Source organism: Loxodonta africana, chromosome 15 (genome assembly GCF_030014295.1).
Source record: "Loxodonta africana isolate mLoxAfr1 chromosome 15, mLoxAfr1.hap2, whole genome shotgun sequence".
Lineage (NCBI taxonomy): Eukaryota > Metazoa > Chordata > Mammalia > Proboscidea > Elephantidae > Loxodonta > Loxodonta africana.
Genome location: NC_087356.1, coordinates 3,834,066 through 3,861,794, shown reverse-complemented (window position 1 = coordinate 3,861,794; position 27,729 = coordinate 3,834,066). Strand labels below are relative to the sequence as shown.

Sequence of the window (27,729 nt, the reverse complement as noted above, 5' to 3'; positions counted from 1 at the left end):
TTAGATGAAATAATTGTCAATATGTTTTAAAAGTGAAGAACTGTTATGTAAAGTACACACTAACGAGTATTATGCTAAGTTATATAATTTTATTTATTTATTTATTCTCATTTCACTTTGATAGTGGATGTAGGTACTTTATGATAATCTGTGGAAAAAAAAGATTGTCCTTTCTCCAGAGATTAGAGAAAATTATTGCAGCTGTTTAGATGAAGAAAATACTTCTAGAATGTAGATGTTCTAGGTATATGTAGCATCATTTGACTGTCTTAAAATAGTACTTTGTAAGGTCAGTGCATAGGTTTTAACTTATTAAACCTTTACATGAAAGTTTGTTTTGAATGATGCTGTTAATGATTATAGTACTTAGAGGACAACGAGGGAAATAGTGATGGTGTTCCCAGAAAACTTTCCAACCATAGCACATCTCATATTCACTAGTTAGGATCCTATTTTGTAAGCATAGTTAAAACATTTTGTAAGGGAACAAATGAATTGTATTTTTTTGTTTTAATCTAAATAAAGCATATGATTCTATATATAAATGGGCTTTTCCCTTTGATCTTAGAAGGGTGGAGGTCTTCTCATACGCTGTGCCGGTGTGGTGTATCCTGACTGGAATACTCCAAAAACAAAGAATGATCTTGATAACTCCTTTTATAACTCTCAAAAGAGACGTCAAAATAGATATCCAGTAAATACTGTGAAACTCTTCTCTTCCCTAAGTGTAATCTTGAGGACAGTGACCCTAAACACCTTAATGAACCTCTCCTGTCTTTGGGTCTCCTAACATGGAGCCTGGAGGAGAAGGAGCTAATAGAGCGGAACTACGTGAGTTCCCAGACTGCTGAGGCTAACCTAGTCTGAGGATAATGTTGGCTACCTCAGTGCTACTCAGAAGGTAGTCCTTGAACTAGCAGCCTCAGCATTGCCTTGGAGCTTGTTAGAAATTCTCAGGCCCTACCTCAGACCTACTGAGTCAGAATTTCTGGAGATGGGGTCCAGAAATCTGTGTTTTAACAAGCCTTCCAGTTGATTCTTAGGCATGATTAAGTTTGAGAAACAATAGAATTCTCAGTCCTGTTTGTCATTTTTTGCTCTCCATTCGAATTAGAATTGTCTGCTCTGATTCTGCTCTTCCAGCTTACTTCATCTGGACTACTGGCTGTTATGTCTTCTGTCTTCTCTAGGCTCTAGTTCTCCAAACCGGCCTCTTGCATCCAAGTCTTCTCATTTTTTCTTCATGTTCAAGAGGTGTGTAAGTGGGAACTTACCTGCAGTTTTACCTGGTCCTTTTTAAAATAGGTGTATAAGAATAATATGAAGAAAAATGTTTTTCAAAGGCAATAACTTTCTGAAAGGTAACGGTTGTTGAATTTTTTACTGAATTTATTACTGAAGGAGTTCTTTATTCATATTTTTAAAAAATACTTTTTTGTCTGTGTGAAATAGTTCAGTGTAGAAGGGCTAGACCAGATGACTTATCAATGTTCTTTTTAGTGTCGGAATTTTATTTGGTAAGTGGGTTGAATTTTTAAAAGGTAACTTTGATTTCCACATAAAAAGACAGTTTATAATGTTAGCTCATAGAATTCAGTAGTATCCCCCATGTCTTGTTAACAAGAAGGTACTGTTGTTTAAAAATGAAATTTTCTCTTCTGTTATTACATAGTATGCATTGGGTTTAGTTGGCAGTAATTTTTTGTGTTAGTTTTTCATCTGAATTGTTTATGAAATTTTTAAAATTGTTGAGTCCAAAGCTGTTATTTAAAACATTAAACTGTATGAAATTTCCATTTTCTTTTTGGCGGAAATTATCAAATATCCGCAAAATATCTCACAGCACAGGTGAACCTGGAGGGCGTTATGCTAAGTGAAATAAGTCAATCGCAAAAGGACAAATATTATATGAAACCACTATTATAAAAACCCCAGAAAAGCAGAGAAAGAAACAATCTTTCATGGTTATAAGGGAGGGGGCTGAGGAAGGGAAATCCCTAACTAGATAGTAGACAAGTTAACTTAGGTGAAGAGGACAACACAAAACATAGGGGAGGCAGCACATCTTGACCAAGGCAAAGTCCTAGAAGCTTCCTAGACATATCTAAACACCTTGGAGGACCAAGTTACTGGGGCTGAGGGCTGGGAACCTTGGTCTCATGGAACATCTAGGTCAATTGGCACAACATAGTTCATAAAGAAAATGTTCTACATCCTACTTTGGTGAGTAGTGTCTGGGGTCTTAAAAGCTTGCAGGTGGCCATCTAAGATACATCTATTGGTTCCATCATGAGCGGAGGAAAGGAGAATGAAAAACCAGACACAAGGAAAATATTAGTCCAAAGGACTAATGGACCACGTGAATCACAGTCTCCACCAGCCTGAGCCCAGCAGAACTAGATGGTACCTGCTTATCACCACCAACTGCTCTGACAGGAATCACAACAGAGGGTCCCAGATAGAGAGGGAGGAAAATGTAGAACAAAACTCAAATTCACCCAAAAAAGACCAGACTTACTGGCCTGACAAAGACTAGAGGAACTCCCAAGACTGTGGCCCCTGGACACCCTGCTAACTCAGAACTGAAGCCACTCCCAAAGTCCACCTTTCATCTGTAGATTTAGATAGACCTATAAAACAATTAACACACTTGAGGAACATTTTTCTTAGTTCAGTCAAGTATACGAGACCAAAGGGGCAACACCTGCTTAAAAGCAAAGAAGAGAAAGCAGGAAGGGTCAGGAAAACTGGAAGAATGGACACGGAGAACCCAGTGTGGAAAGGGAAAAGGGGAGAAGGCTGACACATCATGGGGATTGCAACCAACGTCACAAAACAATTTGTGTATAAATTTTTGAATGAAAAACTAACTTGCACTGTAAACTTTCACCTAAAACATGATAATATAAAAAAAAAAAAGATCAAATATCAGCAGTTTCATATGGTTCAATCTAATAAGTCTTTGAAAGCATCAAGGTACTCTTTACATTGGAAAACAGATCTGAGTATTTGAGGTGAAGAAATGAGTGGTTTCTTTGGAAATTTTGGATTTTGTAGAATCTTAGGTTCATGAAATATGATTTATATTTTCATTGTCTAATTAAAATAAAACAGAGGAGGCGAGGCCAAGAGGGCAGAGTAGTCAGACGCTTACAATGATCCCTCTTACAACAAAGACCCAAAAAAACAAATGAAGCGATTATATGTATGACAAGTTAGGAGCCCTGAACATCAAAGGCAAAGTTAGGGAATCGGACTGAATGGCAGGGGGAGAGAAAGACAGTGCAGAAGCAGCGAGAAGCTACCAGACCTGACTTGGTTGTAACTGGAGCCCTTCAGGCACTATCCTCTGGCATGATCACGGCAGGGCTGGCGGCATTCGGGAGGCAAGTTCCTCAGGGAGGGGACAGCAAGCCACACAGTCTCCTCACACCTCTGGAATCAGAGAACAGCACTCCCAGCAAAAGCTAAGTACTTGCGTCTAATTTACCACACCCCCCAGCCCCCAAGCTGGCTTCAGTGGCTGTCGATTTCCCTGGGCCTGAGATGGGTCCTGCTGCACGCTCTGAGCAATTCTTCCTGCGTTGGAGAAGGAATAAATTAACAATTGGGGGAAAAGATAACCTGCTGGCTCCCCTAAGCTAGGAATGCAGGGCAGAAGCAGCTCCTCTCCAGGCACAAACTGTCCATGGACTTTGAATGCCTTTGACCCCTGTATGGACCTGTGTGGGCCCATTCTAGGAGCTTAGGCCTTTGTTGGCAGAGTGTAACAGTGTGTGTACCTGAGATCTGATTTTAACTGTTTCTGCTCTGTGGTGAAGAGGTGAGTTTTTTATGTTTGACACCACTGTGCCCAACAGACAGCGTCCTCACCTACCCACATCAGGGGCCTGAGGACTGATGACTCCACCCATGCCACCTAGCCACCTGTGACAGGGTTCCAAGGATAAGTGGTGCCTCCCAGTCCTTAACAACCAAAAGCAATGGGTGCCCATGGTCTGGCTGCAGAACCTACCCACCTGTGCACTCTAGGGAACAGGGACCTGCTTTCTTCACAGACACTTGGGGGATGGTCGTCAGCCCCCTGCCTTGCTCAGAGCATGACCTGCTGCTGCAACCAGATATGTTTGCCTACATCAATCACCCCTGCCCCTCTAAGACTGTAGGACAGAGCCTGTACCACACACTTGGTAACTGACTACCTGGACACCTGAGCTGAAGCCATACAGGAAAAGTGAATGGACTCCTGTGCTCATATACCTGGTAACAGCTCTAGCTATCCCATGACAGGACATTAGAGCATCAAAGGTGCAAATACTCAAGCTAGCTCTCTCAAGCATCCTTTTTGGGCACATCAGAACAAAGCAAAGCAAAAAGCTAGGATACAGTAAGCAAACATAAAATAAATACAATAACTTACAGATGGCTCGGAGACAACGCCCAGCCCATATCAAATCACGTAAAGAAGCAGACCATGATCATTTCAACAAGCTCTCAAAATAAAGAATCGAGGAATCTTCCAGATGAAGAGATTCCTGGAATTACTAGAGGCAGAATACAAAAGACTAATTTACAGAACTCTTCAAGACATCAGGAAGGAGATCAGGCAAAATGCAGAACAAGCCAAGGAACACACAAATAAGGCAGTGGAGGAAACTAAGAAGGCTATCCAAAACATAGTGAAAAATTTAATAGGCTGCAAGAATCCATAGAGAGACAGCCATTAGAAATTCAGAAGATTAACAGTAAAATTTCAGAATTAGACAACTCAATAGAAAGAGGAGCAGAACTGAGGAAATGGAAGTCAGAATTAGTGAGATTGGAGATAAAACACTGGCACTAATATATTTGAAGATAAATCAGATAAAAGAATTTTAAAAAATGAAGAAAAGAATCATGTGGGAATCTTATCAAGAGAAATAACCTACGAGTGATTGGAGTACCAGAACAGGAAGGGAGAACAGAAAATACAGAGAGAATTGTTGAAGATTTATTGGCAGAAAACTTCCCTGATATTGTGAAAGATGAGAAGATACCTATCCAAGATACTCATCGAACTCCTTATAAGGTAGGTCCCAAAAGAAAGTCACCAAGACATAATCAAACCTATCAAAACCAAAGATAAATAGAGAATCTTAAGAGCGGCTAGGGATAAATGAAAAGCCACCTACAAAGGAGAGTCAATAATAATAAGCTCAGACTACTTGGCGAAAACCATGCGGGCAAGAAGGCAATGGGATGACATATATAAAGCACTGAAGGAAAAAAATTGTCAGCCAAGAATCATGCATCCAGCAAAACTGTCTCTCAAATATGGAGGCAAAATTAGCACATTTCCAGATCAGCAGAAGTTTAGGGAATTTGTAAAAACCAAACCCACCTACAAGAAATACTAAAAGGAGTTCTCTGGTTAGAAAATCAATAGCATCAGATATCAACCCAAGACTAGAACACCAGATATCCACCCATACCAAAAACTAAACCCATTTGCCATTGAGCCGGTTTTGACTCATAGCGACCCTATAGGATAGAGCAGAACTGCCTCATATAGTTTCCAAGGAGCGCCTGGTGGATTCGAACTACAGACCTTTTGTTTAGCAGCTGTAGCACTTAACCGCTACACCACCAGGTTTTCTGATCTCAACCCAGATAGGGAAATCACAAAAATAAATCAAATAAAAAAACGGTCAAAACAGGGAAACAGCGATATAATGTAAAAGATGACAACATTAAATCAATAAAGAGGGACTAAAAAATGTCGTAGATCTTTCATATGGAGAAGAAGTCAAGATGACATGAAGAAATAAAAGCTTGGTTTAAACTTAGAAAAATGGTGGTAAATATTGAGGTAACCACAAAGGAGACTAACAATCCTACGCATCAAAATAAAATACAAGAAAAACATGAAGACTCAGCAAAAACAAAATCAACAATAATGAATAAGAAGAAGAGACAATATATAAAGAAAAACTACTCAGCACAAAAAAATTAAGTGGAAAAAAGAAACTGTCAACAACACAAACAAAAAAGACATCAAAATGACAGTACTCAACTCATACCTATCCATAATTGTGCTGAATGTAAATGGACTAAATGCACCAATAAAGAGACAGAGAGTGACAGAATGGATAGAAAAACACCCTCTGTCTATATGCTGCCTACAAGAGACACACCTTAGACTTAAAGACACAAACAAACTGAATCTCAAAGGTTGCAAAAAATATATTAAGCAAACAACAATCAAAAAAGAGCAGGAGTGACAGTATTAATTTCTGAGAAATTAGACATTAAAGTAAAATCCACCACGAAGGATAAGGAAGGACACTGTATAATGATTAAAGGGACAATATACCAGGAGGATATAACCGTATTAAATATTTATGCACCCAGTGACAGGGCTTCAAGATACATAAAACAAACTGTGTCAGCATTGAAAAGTGGGATAGACAGCTCCAGAGTAATAGTAGATTTCAATACATCACTTTCGGTGAAGGACAGAACATCCAAAAAGAAGCTCGATAAAGACATGAAAGATCTAAATGCCGCAGTCAAGCAACTTGATGTCATAGACATATACAGAACACTCCACCAACAGCAGCAAAGTATACTTTTTTTTCTAGTGCACATGGAACATTCTCTAGAATAGTCCACATATTAGGTCACAAAGCAAGCCTTAGCAGAATCTAAAACATCAACATATTACAAAACATCTTCTTGGACCATAAAGCCATAAAAGTAGAAATCAATAACAGAAATCACAGGGAAAAGAAATCAAACACTTAGAAACTGAACAACTCCTTGCTCAAAAACGACTGTGTTATAGAAGAAATTCAGGACAGAATAAAGAAATTTGTAGAATCCATTGAGAATGAAAACACTTCCTATCAGAACCTTTGGGGCACAGTTAAAGCAGTGCTCACAGGTCGATTTATATCAATAAATGCACACATCTAACAAGAAGAAGGCCCAAAATCAAAGAATTATCCCTACAACTTGAACAAATAGAAAGAGAACAACAAAAGAAACCTTCAGACACCAGAAGAAAGCAAATAATAAAAATTAGAGCAGAGTTAAATGAAATAGAGAACAGAAAAACAATTGAAAGAGTTAACAATTCCAAAAGCTTGTTCTTTGAAAAAATTAACAAAATCAATAAACCATTGGCCAAACTGACAAAAGGACAGCAGGAGAGGAAGCAAATAACCCAAATAATAAATTAGATAGGCAATATCACAACAAACCCAACTGAAATTAAAAGAATCATATCAGATTACTATGAAAAATTATACTCTTAACAACTTTGAAAACCTAGAAGAAAGGGACTAATTTCTAGAAATACACTACCTAAACTAACAGAAACAGAGGTAGAACAGCTAAATAAACCCATAACAAAAGAAGAGATTGAAAAGGTAATTAAAAAACTCCCAACAACAACAAAAGCCCTGACCCTGACTGGAGAATTATACCAAACTTTCAGAGAAGAGTTAACACCACTACTACTAAAAAAGGTATTTCGAAGCATGGAAAATGATGGAACACTCCCAAACTCATTCTATGAAGCCAGCATATCCCTGATACTAAAACCAGGTAAAGACACCACAAAAAAAGAGAATTACAGACCTATATCCCTTCTGAGCTTAGACGCAAAAATCCTCAACAAAATTCTAGCCAGTAGAGTTCAACAACATAACAAAAAAATAATTCACCATGACCAAGTAGGATTAATACCAGGTATGCAGGGATAGTTCAACATTAGAAAAACAATCAATGTAATCCATCGTATAAATAAAACCAAAGAATCACATGATCTTATCAGTTGATGCAGAAAAGGCATTTGACACAGTCCAACACCCATTCATGATAAGAACTCCCAGCAAAATAGGACTAGAAGAGAAATTCCTCAACATAATAAAGGGTATTTGTACAAAGCCAACAGCCAACATCATCCTAAATAGAGAGAGCCTGAAAGCATTCCCCTTGAGAATGGGAACCAGATAAGCGTGCCCTTAATCGCCACTCTTATTCAACATTGTTCTGGAGGTCCTGGCCAGAGCTATTAGGCTAGATAAAGAAAGAAAGAGCATCCAGATTGGTAAGGAAGAAGTAAAAGTATCTGTACTTGCAGATGACAGGATCTTACACACAGAAAACCCTAAAGAATCCTTTAGAAAACTACTGAAACTGAGAAGAGTTCAGCAGAGTATCAGGGTACAAGATAAACATACAAAAATCAGTTGGATTCCTCTACACCAACAAAGAGAATGTTGAAGAGGAAATCACCAAATCAATACCATTTGCAAAAGCCCCCAAGAAGATAAAATACTTAGGCATAAATCTAACCAGAGACGTAAAAGATCCATACAAAGAAAACTACAGGACACTACTGCAGGAAACCAAAGGAGACCTACATAAGTGAAAAAACAATCATTCTCATGGATAGGAAGACTCAACAGTGTAAAACTGTTCTACTCAAAGCAATCTATAGATACAATGCAATTCCAATCCAAATTCCGATGACTTTTTTTAATAAGATGGAGAAACAAATCACCAACTTCATATGGAAGGGAAAGAGGCCCTGGATAAGTAAAGCATTACTGAAAAAGAAGAGCAAAGTGGGAGGCCTCACACTATCTGATTTTAGAACCTATTATATCGCCACAGTAGTCAAAACAGCCTGGTACTGGTACAACAAGATACATAGACCAATGGAACAGAATTGAGAATCCAGATGTAAATTCATCCACATATGAGCAGTTGATATTTGACAAAGGCCCAAGTCAGTTACATGGGGAAAAGGCAGTCTTTTTAACAAATGGTGCTGGCATAACTGGATATCCATCTGCAAAAAAATGAAACAAGACCCATACCTCACACCATGCACAAAAACTAACTCAAAATGTATCAATGACCTAAATATAAAATGTAAAACGATAAAGATCATGGAAGAAAAAATAGGGACAACGTTAGGAGCCCTAATACATAGCATAAACAGTATACAAAACATTACTAACAATGCACAAACACCAGAAGAGAAACTAGATAACTCGGAGCCCCTAAAAATCAAATACTTATACTTATCCAAAGACTTCATCAAAAGAGTAAAAAGATTACCTACAGACTAGGAAAAAGTTTTTGGCTATGACATTTCTGATCAGCGCCTGATGTCTAAAATCTACATGATACTGCAAAAACAACAACAAAAAGACACATAACTGAATTAAAAAATGGGCAAAGGATGTGAACAGGCTGTTCACCAAAGAAGACATTCAGGCAGCTAACAGATAGATACATGAGGAAATGCTCTCCATCATTAGCCACTAGAGAAATGCAGATCAAAACTACAATTAGATACCCTCTCACTCCGACAAGGCTGGCATTAATCCAGAAAACACAAAATAAATGCTAGAGAGGTTATGGAGAGACTGCAACACTTATACACTGCTGGTGGGAACGTAAAATGGTACAACCACTTTGGAAATCGATTTGACACTTCCTTAAAAAGCTAGAAATAGAACTACCATGCTATCCAGCAGTTTCACTTCTCAGAATATATTCTAGAGAAATAAGACCCTCATATGTTCAGATATATGCACACCCATGTTCATTTCAGCACTGTTTACAATAGCAAAAAGATGGAAGCAACCAAGGTGCCCATCAACAGATGAATGGATAAATTATGGTATATTCACACAATGGAATACTATGCAACGATAAAGAACAACAATGAATCCGTGAAACATTTCATAACAGGGAGGAATCTGGAAGGCATTATGCTGAGTGAAATTAGTTGCAAAAGGACGAATATTGTATGAGACTGCAGTTACAAGAACTCAAGAAATAGTTTAAACCCAGAAGAAAATATTATTTGATGGTTACGTGGCGGGGAGAGAGGAAGAGGGGTATTCACTAATTAGATAGCAGACAAGAGCTATTTTAGGTGAAGGGAAAGACAACACACAATACAGTAGAGATGAGCACAACTGGACTAAACCAAAAGCAAAGAAGTTTGCTGAATACAACTGAACACTTTGTAGGCCAGAATAGCAGGGGCACGGGTCTGGGGACCATGGTTTCAGAGGATATCTAGGTCAACTGACATAACAAAATGTATTAAGAAAACATTCTGCATCCCACTTTGGAGAGTGGCATCTGGGGTCTTAAACGCTAGCAAGGGGCCATCTAAGATGCATCAATTGGTCTCAATCTACCTGGAGCAAAGGAAAATGAAGAACACCAAAGACACAGGGTAATTATGAGTCCAGGAGACAGAAAGGGCCACATAAACCAGAGACTACATCAGCCTGAGACCAGAAGAACTAGATGGTGCCCGGCCACCACCAGTGACTGCCCTGATGGAGAACACAACAGAGAATCCCTGATGGAGCAGAAGAGTGGAATGCAGACCTCAAATTCTCATAAAAAGACCAGACTTAATGGTCTGACTGAGACTAGAAGGACCCTGGAGGTCATCTTCCCCAGATCTTCTGTTAACCCAAGACTGGAACCATTCCCGAAGCCAACTCTTCAGACAGGGATTGGACTGGAGTATAACAAAGAAAATGACACTTGTGAGGAGTGAGTTTCTTGGCTCGAGTAGACACACGAGACTATGTGGGCAGCTTCTGTCTGGAGGCGAGATGAGAAGGCAGAGGGGAATACAGGAAGGAGAGAAGTGTGCTGTCTGATTAGGGGGAGAGCAGCTAGGAGTTCACAGCAAGGTATGTGTACGGTTTTGTATGAGAGACTGACTCAATTTGTAAACTTTCACTTAAAGCACAATAAATAAAGTAAAAAATTAGGTTTTGTCTACAATGAAAACATACGAGATACTTCCTGGTCAGTTTTCTCACAGTTTTCTGCCGTGTTCCTCTGAAGAAACGGACTGAAATGATTCAAGGAAAAGCAAAAAATAGGAATTTTGCCATTAATGCTGAGAATAGGGAATTGTTGGTCACACATCATTGATTTGGAGGAATTTTCGTCTAAAACGTTAACATTTGCACTCATCTTCTGGCCACTGGTGCACTACTCTCCTCCTCAAGAGAGCAGTGTAGTATTATGGAAAACATAAATAGAGGAATTTCTAGGAAAAAAGTCTCTAGTAACCCTGACCTTGGGGGGATGTGACGGACGACAGGCTGCAGGGAAGGGCTTGGAGGCCAGAACTTCCTGCATAGAAGAGTCAGCAGCATTCTGTGGTATTCATGACAGGACTAGCCGAGGGCCTGACCACACACAGGTATTCTTTTTTACTGTCTGATTTATCTTTCTAAAAGCGGTACGGACCTGTTTGAGTGTTGTGGAGAACCCTTTTTATGTGGAAGGGTGGAGTCAAAAGGCAGAAGAAGGGAAGGTGTGAGAGAGATGGAAAACAACCTGTTGGAGTCCTTTCATAGCTATGGGCTTTGCGTAGAGTAGCAACAGAATTGGGGCCTGAAAGAAAATACTTGTTACCTTACCCAGCAATCCATGACGCAAGGCATATATATTTTTTAAATTTATTATTTGTTGTTATTGTTGAGAATATACACAGTAAGACAAAACAAATTCCAACAGTTTCTACATGTACCATTTAGTGACATTGATTACCTTTTTCGAGTTGTGCAACTACTCTGACCCTCATTTTCTGAGTTGTTCCTCCCCCGTTAACATAAACTCACTGCCCCCTAAGGTTCCTATCTAATCTTTCAAGTTGCTGTTGTCACTTTGATCCCATACAGATAGTTCTTAAAAGAGCATAATGCTCAAGGCAGACACTCTTTACTAGTTAAGCTAGACTGTTGTTTGGTTTTAAGAAGACTTTCGGGGGATAATAAAGATTATCTCAGGGCAATAGTTTCAGGGTTTCTTCTCGCTTCTGTGGTTCCAGAAAGTGTGGAATCCATGAGAATTTGAAATTTTGCTCTGCGTTTTCTCCCTTTTGATCAGGATTCTTCTATAGAACCTTTGATCAAAATGTTCAGTAATGGTAGCTGGGTACCTTCTAGTTCTTCTGGTCTCGTGGCCAAGGAGGCAGTTGTTCATGAAGGCCATTAGCCACACATTCCATATCCTCTTTATATCCCTGATTCTCCTCCTTCCTCTGTTACTGTATGGATTCATGGATTCATATTTTATTCAATAGATGATAATCCATTCTTAGCATTACTTGTTTCACTACAGAAATTGTCCCAGATTCGGCTGCGGGAACCCCTCAAGTAGGCTCCCATGCTCTTTTGACATGTCTTGTAATTTTTTGAGCATTTCCTTACTTGCTGACACAGACTGTTCCAGGTTCATCTTAAAGTTTCTTGCCCAAGCCATGGAATCAGTTATTTCTCCAAAGAGTTCTGGTTCTTTTTCATGGCACATGGTCTTTAGAAAGCAAGACCTAGGTACAGCTTAATCGTTAAGGGGACTGTTGTAATGTTGTGCACATGAAGAGGGGGGAACTCAAAGGACAGTTCACTCATGCTGTTTCTGGGCACCGTATGCTTAGACCAATCGTCCTTGCCCACAGTATCAGGACAAGGCAAGCCACACTGTTGTAATTTCTGGAACCTGATAGTATATGCCGATCTCAGAACAAATCCCACATTATTATTTTCTAGGTTTTTCTTGGCTATTTTTAAACATGTTTTCTAGGTGAATTTTAGAATGACATATCAAATTCCATTGCAAAATCCCATTGTTATTTTAAAAGGTATTGAATTAAATTTATTATTTATCAGGGTAGAATTCATCTTTTTATAAGATTGGGTCTTCCCATTCAGGAATAAGAGATGTTCTGACCTATTCGTTTATGTACTTCAGTAAGAGGCTTGTAGTTTTCTTCACATAAATCTTGTATGTTTCTTGTTATAATTGCTTGTTATAGTTTTTGTTGCAATTGTGAATAGTATCCTTTTAAACCTTTTTATAGTGAATTTACACATGCAGAAAAGCTCCTAAACCACGGATGAATAGTAGTAAGTTTCATTTACTCACAGGTAGAACTTTGCTGGCACCTCGAAGCTCGCTGTGTGCTCCTTCCTGACCACAGCCCCTTTCTGCTCTCCATCTTCCTAAGCCTTCAAATTTAGGAAAACACAGCGCCTTACACGGCTCCCTGTTTAATGGAGGGAAGCATGGCAGTAAACAAGAGAGACTTTTTTTCCTCTGACGCAAAACTCTGAAGAGATATTTACCGATTAGGCCTTCATGTGGGGAAGAAGGAGCAGTATATTGACAGTGTTTTCAAGATCAGCTTTCTGACACATGCAGATTCGTTTTTCATGTAGTTGCTTCTTACGGAGTCTGTCCTTGGCTGAAGAAAGCAGAGATCAGAATGTGAAATAAAAACATAGCTTTGCAAGGTTTTGTTTAGATATCAAAATAGCAGCCTGAGGTAATCGAGCTTGATGTGGGTCTGGTTTCTCTTAACCGTGCTGCTGATCGAGAGAAGTGTGTGGTTTCTCTTCTTCCACCTGTGCTCAGAGAGCAGTGTCCGGCTCTGCCTCTGGTTCTCTTCACACGGTGCGCTCTGTCTCTTAGTGGTCTCGTTTCTACTCAGCGTCACTAAATCCACTTAGTCACTCAATTTATCTTCTTAAAATGCACATTTTTTCCACAACCAGGTTTTCGTGATCTGTGATTCTCTCAAATTATTAAAATGAATGACTTTGAACTAGGGCCGTTTTATATTTAAGCAGCGGTGTTTTAGGGGTCAGAGGTTTGGCCAAAGTCTGGCCTAGGAAAACGTCAGCAGAATAGGAAGTACAGAGGGAACATTCAGCCTATGAAAATTAATGATGATGCTGTAAAATGTCATGTATATCATAGATGTGTTATCATTTGTTTCTGTCTCATCTCTTTACCTGGTTGGTGCTAATAGGGTTTTATACATTTTATTTAACTACCTCCCAGGTCAGTGGGTTGTTTGTACCTTTTAAGAAGTGATGTTAGTGTTTTGCTTGATGTGTTCATTCTAAAAACTTTGTACCTTTTTCTCCCTACCTTTAACTTTCTGAAGTGGACAGTGCTCACATTCTTAACGGATACTTAGAACAGTAAGTGAGTGGTGGTTGTGTTATGTAAGAAGTCTTTTTTTAGTTTTCAGTTCTGTATCAGTGAATAAATATTTCATTCTGAAAACGTGACTTTAATTAAACTTTCTGATCTCTTATGGAATACACTAAGAACTTCTCTGTTTTTGGTTTCTAGAAAAACTGATTGCTTATCAACGAGAATTTCTTGCCTTGAAAGAACGTCTTCGAATCGCTGAACACAGAATCTCCCAGCGTTCTTCTGAGTTAAATACCATTGTACAGCAGTTCAGGCGCGTGGAAGCAGAAACAAATGGAAGTAAGAATGCTTTGAATAAATTTTCAGGTAAAATGGTGTTTTTGGTATTATAAAAAAAATTGTCTTTTCAGAGCACTTTGTGGAGTATTATATTTGCAAGCTGTGTAGAGTAGCTTATCAGCCAGCATTTGTTACCCTTTTCAGTGAGTTAGAGAGAAAAATTGCCACCCGAAACTTACTATTGTGCTAAACTATAAAATGATTTTTATTAATTGCCAAATTTGATTAAGTTGAAATTACCGTTGTGTAAGTTTCATTGACAACAGTGAAAGACCTGCATCTTTTGGAAACATCCAAAGTGAGATTAAAATTAAACTTTGTTTTTATATTTTGTGACTTCTCTGTGGACTTCAGGTGGATTCTGGAGAATCTTTGGGCTATTAGAAACAATTAGAGCTCTTAAATCTGATTTATAATGAAAAGGATACATAGTTTCATACTGGTTACTCTGGAGACAGTCTGGCCTGTTCCTTCTCTGAGCCCTTCAGGTCAGAATAAGGCGAATGAATGCCAGCACCTGTCTGTTTTTGCTCTGTCCTTATTCGGATGATTAAATTGATACGTGTGTGTAATCTGTTGACTCCAACTTTGCATAATCTTTCTAGAATAATTTACTTTTTCATTTAGTGTCACCTATTTTTTTTTTTTTTTTTTACTAGTAATTCCTCTGATTTTAAGATCCACTGCCTTAAAACCTTTTTTGAAGTTTCATGCTCTTTGCCTCCCTTCCTGATTAGGAAATTTGCTTTAGGTTGCAATAGCATTTAAAATGATTCAATGGTATAGATAAGAAAATAAATCACCCCTCAGCCTGCTTGCCAAGTGATCTCTGTCACCGTTTTTTGTTTCCTTCTAGCCTTTTTCTGTGCATATTTTTCTTCAAAATTGTAATTGTGTGTTGTGGCCTGATTTTTATTCTTGACGCTATACTGTGAGCATTTCACCAGTCATTAAATACTCTTCAAAAATGCCATTTTTAATGACATAGTATGCCAACTAAGCACATACCGTAATATATTAAATATTATTCTATGATGAGGCAAGCGGGTTTTTTCCTGGCGTTTTTTGTTTTTACTCCCCGCCCCTCCCCGGCCCTGCTCAGCGCAGCGTATACCTCTGTGATGAACTTTGTGTATAAATCCGACCACGTTTCTGGGAGCTCTTAAGTTATTCTCCTTAGATCAGGACTTTCTTGGAAACAGGGTCTGCATTTTGGTAACTGCGATCCCTAAGCACACAGCTCAGTGGCTGGAACACAGGACAGAGGTTTGTAGGGTTTTTGATGTTGTTCTAAATGGTTGGAACCTTCATCACCATGTTGTCACCACAATTTAATATTACTGCTTAATCTGCTAATTTTGTAGGTGGAAACTGGTATTCTGTCCTTCGTAATTGTTTCTTTACGCAGGAGGTTAAACTCCAATTTCTTGCATTACAATCGTCCGCATTTCTTCTGTGAGTTTCTGGTTCTTGCCATTATTTTTAATGGAGTTTTCCTATTATATCTGTGTGAAGTCATCATTGAGGCTCTAAGTCCTCACTGCCGACTTCCTTATTGAAAAAGTTAAGTTCTAGTTTAATGATATTTTGAAACAATATTTCTTATACTACTGAGTTGTTATTTTAAATTAAATGATTTGTTGGTTACTCTAATGAAAACTCATTATTTGAAAGTTATGATCTATATTAAACGTTCTCAGCTTGTGCTATTTAAATTATTTGAATTTTTTCAGAAAAAAAGATCTTTCCACATCTTTGGTGTGAAATTTTGGTAAAATGTAATAGCATAATGGAAATGAAAGTTACTGGTGGTCACTGTGCTTAGTATTACTGCATTTTCATAAATGGGCACCCTGTTTAGAGTTCGTAGAGCTTGAGTTCTCACACATTATAAGGTGACCGACTGACGTTCCACCTTCTCACAGTCCTTTGGAAGACCTTCTTGGCTTCATTCAGACTGTTTATCAACATCATGACTCTTATACTCTGGTTGCAAAAACAGAATTTTCCTTTTAAGGGTGCAGAAGCATAACTTTCATTTTAAGTGGCAATCTCACTCACCAAACTATGAAATTAGGAACGAAAATTCCTTAGTTGTAGTTCTCATAAATTTTTACAGCCATGCTTGTAAAATCAGCCTTTTTCTAGGGTAAGGTGTTCCTGAGTATTAATTATACTTTGTATTTCAGGTAGTACCCTAAAGTTATTAAAGGAGTTAACAAGCAAAAAATCTCTTCAAGTGCCAAGTATTTATTATCATTTGCCTCATTTGTTGCAAAATGAAGGCAGCCTCCAGCCTGCTGTGCAGATTGGCATCGGAAGAACAGGAGGTATGTTTGTTTCTTAGTACGGCTGTTACTGCGGGTCTTAATCATGTGTTAGAGTGTTACCTTGACTGGGAGAAGTCTAGCAGGTCAAAGGAGGAATTCATTCTTCATCTGTGCACAGAAACTCCAGGACTCTTCGAAAGTCCACATGGACATTTTTCTCCATAGACCAGAGACAGAGGGCTGAAAAGGATCTTCAGAAATCTAGCTCAGGCCCCATTTCCCGGCAGGCAAGTGTTAAAGGCTTTGTAATTTTTCTATTTTAAAGATTTGCCAGGTGGGAAGACTGTATACTTCTAGTAAGCTCACAGTCACACGACTATAAGTTCTTTAAACAGTAATAGCTTACAGTCAAGTGAAAAAGTTTTTCTTATGTCTGCCCTTATTTTTTCTGAGAGAAATGTAACTATGTGGCCATTCTTATTTAACCTCTCATGCAGTAATAGAAATGCTTCTTTCTAATACACCCAAAAATGTTGTATAGGATTTTTTTCCCATCTTGTCAGAGCCACCATTGCTTCTTGAATTTTCCTTATAGGGCCTGTTTACCATTCTTTCATCATTTTTATTCCTCTGTTTGGCTTTGTTAATCTTTTCTCTGTAGTTTTAAAATGCAGAGACCAAAATAGTATCATATTTTCTAATAAGTCTTTTAACAAGAAATGAAGTGATTACTTCATAGATACTGAAATTCAGTTTTGTGTTACTGTTTTTAAAAAGCTGATTCAGCCTACTTTCGAAGTCCTGAGCTCAAGGTGTCAGCAGGGCTGCACTCCTCCTGGAAGCTCTGGGGAAGAATCTCGTTCCCTGCCTTTTCCTAGCTTCTGGAGGCCACCTACATCCTTTGGCTTGTGATCTCTTCCTCCGTCTCCAAAGCACTGGTGTTGTTAGGTGTCATCAAGTCCGTTTTGACTCACAGTGTCCCCATGTGACAGAGTAGAACTGCCCCATGGGGTTTCCTACACTGTAATCTTTACAGGAGCAGATCACCAGGACGTTCTTCTGTGGAGCAGCTGGGTGGGTTCAAACTGCCCACCTTTTGGTTAGCAGCCGAGCACTCAATTGCTGTACCACCAGGGCCCCTTCTTTAATGCGTAGCATCTTCACATCTCTCCCTGACTGTCCTTCCATCATTGCATCTCATCTCACTCTTGACACTCCTGCTTTCCTCTTACAAGGACCTTTGTAAGAATACATTGGCCTGCCTGGATGATCCAGGATAATTTTCTCATCTCAGGATCCTTCGTTTAATCACATCTGCAAAGTCCCTTTTTTCCACGTAAGGTCATGTATTCATAGGTTCTGAGGATTAGGGCGTAGACATCTTAGGGAGGTCATTATTCTGTCTACTACAGTAGGAGAAAGGAGTATTTCAGAAAATGAGAGAGCACTCCAAAAGTCCCTTAGTGGAAGGAACATGAGGTGTTCTAGAAAATGAAAGGAGGCCATGGTCAGGTAGAGTCCGGGGAAGAATGAAACAAGGTGAGGCTGGAGATGTAAGTTGGAGCCAGACAATGCAGGACCTTGTAGGCCATCTATAGGATTTTAGTTTTTATCCTAACAGCATCAAGAAGCCATGAAAGTATTTTAAGCAGGGCTTTTTAAGAATGACTCTGTAAGATTTAAATTTTGCAAAGGTCACACTGGCTGCAATGGGAAGAATGATTGAGGATGTGGGAAGAAGAGTAGATGCAGAAGGACCAGTTAAGATGCTGTTTTAGTAATTCGTCTGTGAGAAGAGGAGCTTGGACTATGTGGTGGTAGCAAAGATGGAAAGAAGAAGATTTGAAAGTTGTTTGGAATGTTTGGGAACGTATATGGGAGGACATGAAAGCTTCTTAGGAAAGTGGAGAAAAACTGAAATAATAGCAGTTGATGTTGTTGTTAGGTGCTGTCGAGTCAGTTCTGACTCATAGCAACTCTGTGTACCACAGAATAAAACACTGCCCAGTCCTGTGCCATCCTTCAAATTGTTATGCTTGAGCCCATTGTTGCAGCCATTGTGCCAATCCATCTCGTTGAGGGTCTTCCTCTTTTCCACTGACCATGTACTTTACCAAGCATGATATCCTTCTGCAGGGACTGATCCCTTCTGACAACATCTCTAAAGTGTGTAAGACGTAGTCTCGCTACCTTGCTTCTAAGGAGCATTCTGGTTGTACTTCTTCCAAGACAGATTGGTTCATTCTTTTGGCAGCTCATAGTATATTCAATATTCTTTGGCAACACCACAATTCAAAGCCATCAATTCTTCTTCGGTCTTCCTTGTTCATTGTCCAGCTTTCACATGCATATGATGTGATTGAAAATACCATGGCTTGGGTCAGGTGCATCTTAGTCTTCAAGGTGACATCTTTGCTTTTCAAGATTTTAAAGAGGTCCTTTGCAGTAGGTTTGCCCAGTGCAGTGTGTCTTTTGATTTCTCGACTGCTGCTTCCATGGGTGTTGCTTGTGGATCCAAGTAAAATGAAATCCTTGACAACTTCAATCTTTTCTCCATTTTTCGTGATGTGGCTTATTGGTCCAGCTGATAGCTTAGTCAAGTTGCAAGCACCATGAGGCTTATCTGTCCGTGATTGTATTTCAGACTGTCTGGTACATAACAGATACATAATAGATGGGCAGTTAATACTTGGACTGGAATTACTGGACACTTAATCAATTGAACAGAGTTTTCAGTCCAACTCTTTGGCTCTATTTCTGTTTGGTTCCTTTGTTCCACCTTGCTCTTCCCTAAAAAGATGGCATGGCCATATTGTTCACTTTGCTGACATGTTTCTTCTGAACTCATTCCGTAGGATACATATATTTTCTAGATTGTGAGCCATAGAAGAGCATCGTATCAAACAGGATAGGCTGGGTTATGTGGTGGTAACTAACAGCCTCAAAATTTCGGTGGTTTAAGTAAAGTTTTTTTTTTTTTTTTTTCTTTTTCCCTCACAAACATGTCCATCATGGTTGGCTGGGGGCATTGTCCATCTTTGATCCCAGAGGGATCCAGGTTGACAGATGAGTCACCATCTTGAATGTTATTTGCCGCCATGCCAAAGAGCAAAGACAACTCTGAAGGATTTTACACTGCAGTTGTAATTGCACAACCTGTAAATTACACATGCGGATGACTCATTGACTGTTACTAGTCAGGTGCCCCCTCCCCTGTCATCCTCAACCACAATGGGACCAAAAGTGCAGTCTCACAATGTACCAGCAGGTAGAGAAAACAGGGAGTATTTTGTGAGTTACCACAAGCATGTGCACTATTGTAGTTTTGGCTGAAATTCGTGCTTTGATTTTTAGTGCTTTTGGAGTCCTTGAATGCCTTGATTTAAATTGTGGAATTTAAATTTCAGCTCCAAAACAGAGTATATTTGAGAAAAAACAGCATATACTCTAAACATGCCGTCTAAACATAAAATAACAACAAAAAATAAGAATCTGGTAAGGAGTAGAGAATCTGCGTTATTTATACCAGCTTTGTTTGTGTACTCTGGATCAGCCTGTGTTTTGTTTCTTCCATAAACAAAGTCTTAAAATTCCATATGAGTTAAGTACTTCTTAGGAATATTTCACATCACAGTTGTTACGCTTATAATCTGTATTCTAAATATTTAAATATTGTTAATTTGAATTCTGAGGTAGGTTAAAGTACATGGAATTTGCTTCCAGGGTAACATCCTCTCTCTGGCATCTCAAAGTAACATGGTCAAAACAGAACTCTTGATTTCTAGCCCCCTCTGCCTCAAATACGTTGTTCTTAGTAAAAGGTATCCCATTCCCTTAAGTCATCTTTGGTGCCTCCCCTTCCCTTGTTTCTACCAGTCATAAGCCCCACTGGTGAGGGTCTCCAGAATATACCCCAAATCTACCTCTTCTTCTTCATCCCTTCACACACCCAGGCGAGCCCACCATCTTTCCCTTTACTCGCTGCAGTTACTTTCTGACTGATCTCCTCAAACTGCTTTTAGTCTTAGACCTTTGTGTCTGTTGCCACAAACTGGTAACCTTTTCAGATTACAAACCAGATAGTGTTACTCCTGTGATTATAGACATACGGTGGCTCTCTGTTGCACTCTGAATTATAACTAAATAGGGGGTTGTGCATGATCTGACCCCTGATTAATTCTCTGGATATAGGCTCATTCTGCTTTAGATACATTGTCTGTTTGTGCTGTTTCTTGACTACGTCAAGGTCGTCCTCTCTCAGTTCTTGTTGTGTCCTCTTCCTGGAAGATTCTTCCTTAGCTCTTTGTGATCATCATTAGTTACCAGCTCAGCTGATATCAGAGAGGCCCTCTGTGGTCACACTATGTATAGAGATGCTGTTTATGGTGTGCATAGTACATATTGCCCAAACACTGAGAACAATGTCTTGTCTTTAGTAGGTGTTCAGTAAATATGTGTCCTCGAAAATTCTTCATCCCTAAAATGCAAGAGAGGAATGTGGCATGCTAGAGAAATCACTTAATTGCTTTGGACCTGGCTGTTCTTATCTGTAAAATGATGGTGGTAGACTAGTTAATCCATGATTCTTAAGCTTCATTCTAGTTTTACAATTCTATGGATTCTAAGTACTTCATACCATTTCTAACAGAACATAATTATGAGGTAATTACTTTTAAGGTTAATATGAAACATTTGCAGAATACATCTTTCCGTATTGCTGTATAACACTTAGACAACTGAGATGTATTTTTCAAGGTATTATTTTTTAGAACTTCCTTTGAAATATATACACTATAAAACGTTGTGTGACAGATATATTTACAACAATGACAAAAAGAGAAAAAGAGCAGCTGCTGAGGCTACAACCAAAAACCTCATGGGACTTGGTTCCTTGGTTTGGAGTTTTAGGGTCATGGTTTCATGGGATATCCCAGTTAATTGGCCTAATAACATGTTTAGTGCTTCTGTTCTCCCTCCTAGTTCTGCTGCGTAGTGCCTGGGGTCTTAAAAGCTCGCAGGCGACCATCCAACGCACTATAATTGGTCCCTATTCACCTGGAGCAACAGAGGAAGAAGGAGAGTCAGGAATAGGAGGAGGATATAAAATGTGTGGCTAGTGGCCTTCATGGGTAACTGCTTTCTTTGCCGTGAGACCAGAAGAACTGGATGGTGCCCAGCTACTGTTACTGAACGTTCTGAGACCAGAAGAACTGGATGGTGCCCAGCTACCGTTACTGAATGTTCTGAGACCAGAAGAACTGGATGGTGCCCTGCTACCGTTACTGAATGTTCTGAGACCAGAAGAACTGGATGGTGCCCTGCTACCGTTACTGAATGTTCTGAGACCAGAAGAACTGGATGGTGCCCAGCTACCGTTACTGAACGTTCTGAGACCAGAAGAACTGGATGGTGCCCTGCTACCGTTACTGAATGTTCTGAGACCAGAAGAACTGGATGGTGCCCAGCTACCGTTACTGAACGTTCTGAGACCAGAAGAACTGGATGGTGCCCAGCTACCGTTACTGATCATTGTGATCAAAGATTCTAAAGAAGAATCCTGAACAGAAGGGGCAGAACGCAGGACAGAATTTCAAATTCTCATGGACTGCAGACTTTTTGGAGCCACGGAGGGTGGATGAACTCCTGAAACTATTGCCCTGAGATAACCTTTAAACCTTAAACCGAAAATATCCCCTGAATTCTTCTTAAAACCAAACAGTAGTCTAGCTTAACTAGTGAAGAATGTCTGCCTCGAGCATTATGCTCTTTTAAGAACTGTCTATATGGGATCAAAGTGACACAACATAGATAGGAACCTTGCGGGAAGTGACTTGATGGGAATGGGGGAGGAACAACCTGGAAAGGGAGGGTGAGAGTGGCAGTACAGCTCGAAAAGTGTGATCTATGTCACTGAATTGTTCGTGTAGAAACAGTTGAATTGGTGTATGTTTTGGTGTGTGCATGCTCAAAAACAAAACAAAAACAAATATGTACAGTCAGCTCTACTGTAACGCAGCGTATGCGTCCCTAAAGATTACCACAGTGTGCAGAACTGTGCAATAATATGAGAAAAAGGAGGTTAGCAGTACAACACTCAAAAACTTTGTCAGTTACTAAAAACAGATAAGAACCTAATAAAAATAGTAGCACAGTTTCTCACATGTTAAATGGTTAAGAAATACACAAATACTACAATAGATATGGTAGTGTACTTTGAAAGAGACCCGAGGTTTGTTTGTGGAAGTAGGCTTTAGAAGGGTTGCAGGTGGTAAGGTAGTGTGACGTTGTGCAGGGTGGATCACCTGACAGAAAGCTGCCACACCAGATGTGGACGAGTGATAAGGAGCTTGCGGTCAGCTGAGGTAGCTGGTGGATGTTTGAGCTGTGTGCATTTTCTGTGTTACCATGTGGCTTGCTTCAATTTTCTGAACTCAGTTTTCTGCTTTAACCTACTAAGTATGAAATTCACGTTATGCAAAAATTTTCCCTAACATATTAATCGTGATGGAACAAATTGTGTTTTCAAAATAGCCATTATAGTAGAATGGACTATAATTTTAGACTAAAAAGGTTGCAGAAATGGTACAAACGGTTTCTGAATACCCTGACCCGGTTTCATTAAATGTGAACACGCTGCATAACCACAGTACATTGATCAAAACCAGGAAATTAACGTTGGTGCCATGCTGTTATCTAACCTCAGATTTTACTGCAATTTTGTCATTTGTTTCATTATTTTCCTGTCCCAAGAGCCAACCCAGGATCCCATATATCATTTGTCATGTCTCCTTAGTTTCCCTAATATAAGACAGTTCCTTATTCTTTTCTTTGTCTTTCATGACTTGTCACTTCAAAGAGTACTGGCCAATTATTTTGTGGCATGTTTCCCCAGCTTGGGTTTGTCTAATGTTTCCTCGTGATTGGATTGAGGTTATACATTTTGGCAAGAATACCATAGAAGTGACGTTAGCCCTTTTCAGGGGATCAGGTAGCAGGTACATGAAGTCCATATGGAAGACATTAGTTTGGAAGATGTGTTCAGTGTTCCTAAGTTTTAGTTGTCTAATAAAATTTACTGTTGATACTTTACAGCCATTTGGTTTTGGTATGAGGTTTAATGCCTTTAATTTTTATCATTTTTTTGAAAATTTTTTTTCCTTACCGGTAAGCTATGTGGAAAAAAATCACAGTATGACAGATATGCCCTTGTATCCTTTGATTATTTTTCTTTCTGAAACTTAGTATGTTTTAATCCCTCAGTTACTTCCGTCAAATTGAGTGGGTATAATACTTATGGAACAGTAGTGTTTTTCTAAATTGTGTTCATGAAATCTTTTTACACAATCACTATTGTTTTGTTTCAGTTTCCATAGTAATGGGGATCCCCACAGTGAAGAGAGAAGTTAAGTCTTACCTCACAGAAACTCTTCATTCCCTTATCGACAACCTGTATCCCGAAGAGAAGTCGGACTGTGTCATAGTAGTCTTCATAGGGGAGGTAATGATTTAATTCTCATTTTATACCGCATGCAGTCGTCAAGTTTTGAAACCATAATTGAATATTCTTTCATAAGCATTTTGTAAACGTGATGAGTCAGGGTTAGGTAACCTAACAGTTTAATGTAAGTCCAACTTGTTACGTTTCCTTTAGCTTCTCTCCTGCAGTTACAATTCAGAACTAGTGATGTTTGTTTTCTCTAGAGTAACATTATACGGGTAGGTCTTTGAGAACGTAGATCTTGAAGAATCTCTGTTTCTAGCTCCAGGATGTAAATTTGGAGATTTGCACTGATGTCCTTTAGGCGTCTTGAAACCTGAGAAATGTTTAGCCCTAAGCTGGGGTTTTACCATCTTTTTATTGTCTCCACCCCTTTTCTGTACTCCCAAGATTCAACCATCATTATTATTAAAAGCCAAAAAGTCATGTGAATGAGGAATATTGATTTCTTGTTGTGTTTTTTAGTCTTCTCAGAAGACCTAGGGAAAGAATAAATCTTGAGCAAGCTTTTCTTAAATCGTGAGAGACAAGCTCCCTAGAGTAAATATTTCCTTAATATGTAGAATTTTAGGATGGGAAAGGCTTCAGAACTCATCTGGTTCTGGTCCACTATTCCCGACTTCTCAATGTTTCCCTGTTGCTTTTTAAATGAAAATAGTCTTAATGTTTTCCTTAATAGAAAAGTAAACATGCATATTTCTCAAGAGTTACAGAAATGTATAATGAAAAGTTACCCTCTATTCCACCACACAGATGTAGCTATAATTAGTATTTTGAAATGTGTCTTACAGAATTTTTCCTATGGTTTGTATACATACATATAAATGGGATCATTCTATATATTTCTTAATATCATGGCTGTTTCTTCATGCTAAAAACAGTATCATTGTATCATCTTTTGTTACCACAGAGCTTTCTACCGTATGGTTCTAACGTGATTTATTAAGTCGCTGATTGATAAACATTCAGCTGTTTCCACATTTTTTCTATTACCAGCAACACTGCACCGAGCATTCCTATAAATAGTTGTGCACTTACGTCATTACTGACTTCAGATGAGTTGCCAGGTGCGGAGTTGCCAGGTCAGAGGCTATACGCACTGAAACGTTGGTACGTGGCCCAAACGCCCTAGAAAAGTTGAACCAATTGACCCACGTCCCGCAGTCTGAGGGAGAGAGCTGGTTCCCTGTCTCCATGCTCTGTGAGGCAGCATTAGTCTTCAGAACTTTTCGCTCATTTTATGGGTAAAAATAATACCTTGCCTTTATATTTAATTTGGATTTCTTCCCGAGTGGGATTCCATGCTGGCTTATGTGTTTATCGAACATTTGTATTTATAATTATTTTTATAACCTTTGCACATTTTTTCACCTGTGATTTTTGGTTTGTAAGAAGTTTTCAGGTATGAGGGGAATTAATCCATCGACATGTTTTGTTTCCAGTTTGTCACTTGTATTAGTTTTGTGATGTTTTTGTCTTTCATAGAAGTTCTACATTTTAAGTAATCGAATCTGTCAATCGTATGTTGTACACGAATATAAAATTTTATTTCGGTCTGTGATCCATCTTGAAGCCCTGGTGGTGCACAGGTTAAGAGCTCAGCTGCTAACCAAGTGGTCTGCAGTTTGAATCCACCAGCTGCTCTTTAGAAACCCTGCGGGGCAGTTCTGCTCTGTTCTGCGGGGTCGCTGGGAGTCGGAATCGGCTCAGTGGCAATGGGTTATGATCCATCTTAAATTAATTGTTATTGTGACGTGAGATAGTGCCAAAGTCCGTTGTTTTTTCATATGGATGTCCAGTTATTCCAGCACCATTTGTTGGAAACACTTCCCTTTCCCCGTTGGATTGCTTTTGGTGCCTTCGTTGAAAATCCAGTGACTGTTTAAGTGCAGGCCTTTTCCTGCTCTGTTTCCCTGATCTGTGGGTTGATCCTTACGTCCTTTGCATTTCCGCATACGCTTTAGAATCATTACAGTCATTTCTCATTTTCCCTATTGCTTCATGGAGATAGCTGCTTCATTTGGGCATTTTTTGTTTTTGTTTTTATCTTTTAAATTAATGGGAAATGTTTGGTTACAGTTTTTCATCTGTCTTGTTGCTGTATGTATAGTTTCAATTTTTTTTGTTAATAAGTTTTGCTGTTCATTTCCCCCTTTTTGCTTATGCTTTTGCATAGTTGCTGTGTTGGTTTCTTGTTTTATTAATCGTCGTTGAAGGAGATGGGGTTTTTCCTAGACCACTGGTTTACAGGAGGATGAGGGGACAGAGTGGTGCTCCAGACTTGTCGGTTTTGGTTCTTTGAGTCAAAGACTCTCTTTGCTGCTGCTCCTGTAAATGTGGCTAGTCTGGTAATTCTTCATGTCCCCTCTGGTTATCGGACCCAAACTGGATCCCTTTTGAGCTTGAGAATTTCGGTTATTCATTTTAGTCTTGCTGAAAATAAGTTTGCAGTTTGTGTGTGGTCCTCATTGATAATTACATATGATTTCCAGGAGGAGAAATGGGAAATATTGTCCACACTGTGCTCCTTACTGAACTCTGAAGTGGTTTAGTCTCTCTATTTAAGCAGTTTAGTGTGCTGTCAGGCAGGGTTTAGTTACATGAGTGTTCTTGAACTTCTTTCCATCCCAGACGCCTGAGGACTACAATAGCCTGAGAAACAATGGCTCTCACTCTAGCTGTGCTCTCACAATTCCTGTTAGTTACATTTTCCAGTAAAGGCAGAACACAGATTTCATACTCAGAATCCTTTCATTCATTGAGCAAGTATTTATTGAAGTTCTAACATGAGGGAGGAGATTAAATATCCATTAGACAATAGCTCTTGCTTCTAGATTACAGACCAGCGTTATATAGGAATTTTTTTTCCTATACTATTGGCTGTGTATATATTTTAATTTTTGAAAAAAAAATTTGAGTTATACATGCACATAGATAGTCTGATAGTTCTACAGTTTGTTATGCTCAGCAGTAGTCTTCTGTTCTCATTCTTCCCGTTTTCCCTCTCTCCTCACTTTTCACTTCCTCCTCTTTTCCCTTCCCCATTTGCTCCTCCTCTGAGAGAAACATTTTGAACTATTTTAGGTTTTTTAGCTCTAGCTGGCTGGCCATCAAGTAAATAGAAAAACTCCCTGTAAGATCATAGTAGGAAGTATTACAGTTCTGGAGTCTTGGTTGGTTTGCTGTTCAGTCGCTATTCCTTTCAAGGAACCAACTTTTGCTTTTATTGATTTTCTCTATCATTCTTCTGTTTACTATCATTAAGTTCTACTCTAATCTTGATAATTTCCTTTTTTCTCCTTTTCAGTTTGGTTTGTTCTTGTTTTTCTAGATTTTTAAGGTGAATGCTTAAATTATTGGTTGGCCATCGTCGTTTCTAATACAGGCATTTAAAGCTATAAATTTCCCTCTAAAGCACCACTTTAGCTACATTCATAAATTTTGATATCTTGTATTTTTATTTTCATTTAGATCAAAGTACTTTCTAAATCCCCTTGTAATTTCTTCTTTGACCTGTGTGTGATACGTTTAGAAATGCATTGTTTAATTTCTCACTATTTGTGGATTTCCCAGATATTCTTCTGTTCTTGATTTCTGATGAATTCTAGCTCCACCAGGGTCAGTCAGCACACTTTGTGT

General features: G+C 38.9%; 1 protein-coding gene across 5 annotated transcripts in view; it reads left to right on the top strand.

Moving 5' to 3' along the window:
* Nucleotides 1-27,729, top strand: part of MGAT4A (alpha-1,3-mannosyl-glycoprotein 4-beta-N-acetylglucosaminyltransferase A) — an 83,208-nt gene that overhangs the window by 27,903 nt on the left and 27,576 nt on the right. For 3 of the 5 annotated variants that reach the window (XM_064268439.1, XM_003413594.4, XM_064268441.1), the window contains 3 exons: nucleotides 14,182-14,349; nucleotides 16,512-16,652; nucleotides 23,957-24,090. In XM_064268439.1, coding sequence (XP_064124509.1) covers nucleotides 14,182-14,349; nucleotides 16,512-16,652; nucleotides 23,957-24,090 — 443 coding nt within the window. The remainder of the gene's footprint in view (nucleotides 1-14,181; nucleotides 14,350-16,511; nucleotides 16,653-23,956; nucleotides 24,091-27,729) is intronic. The other 2 variants (XM_064268440.1, XM_064268442.1) reach the window with 2 other exon arrangements.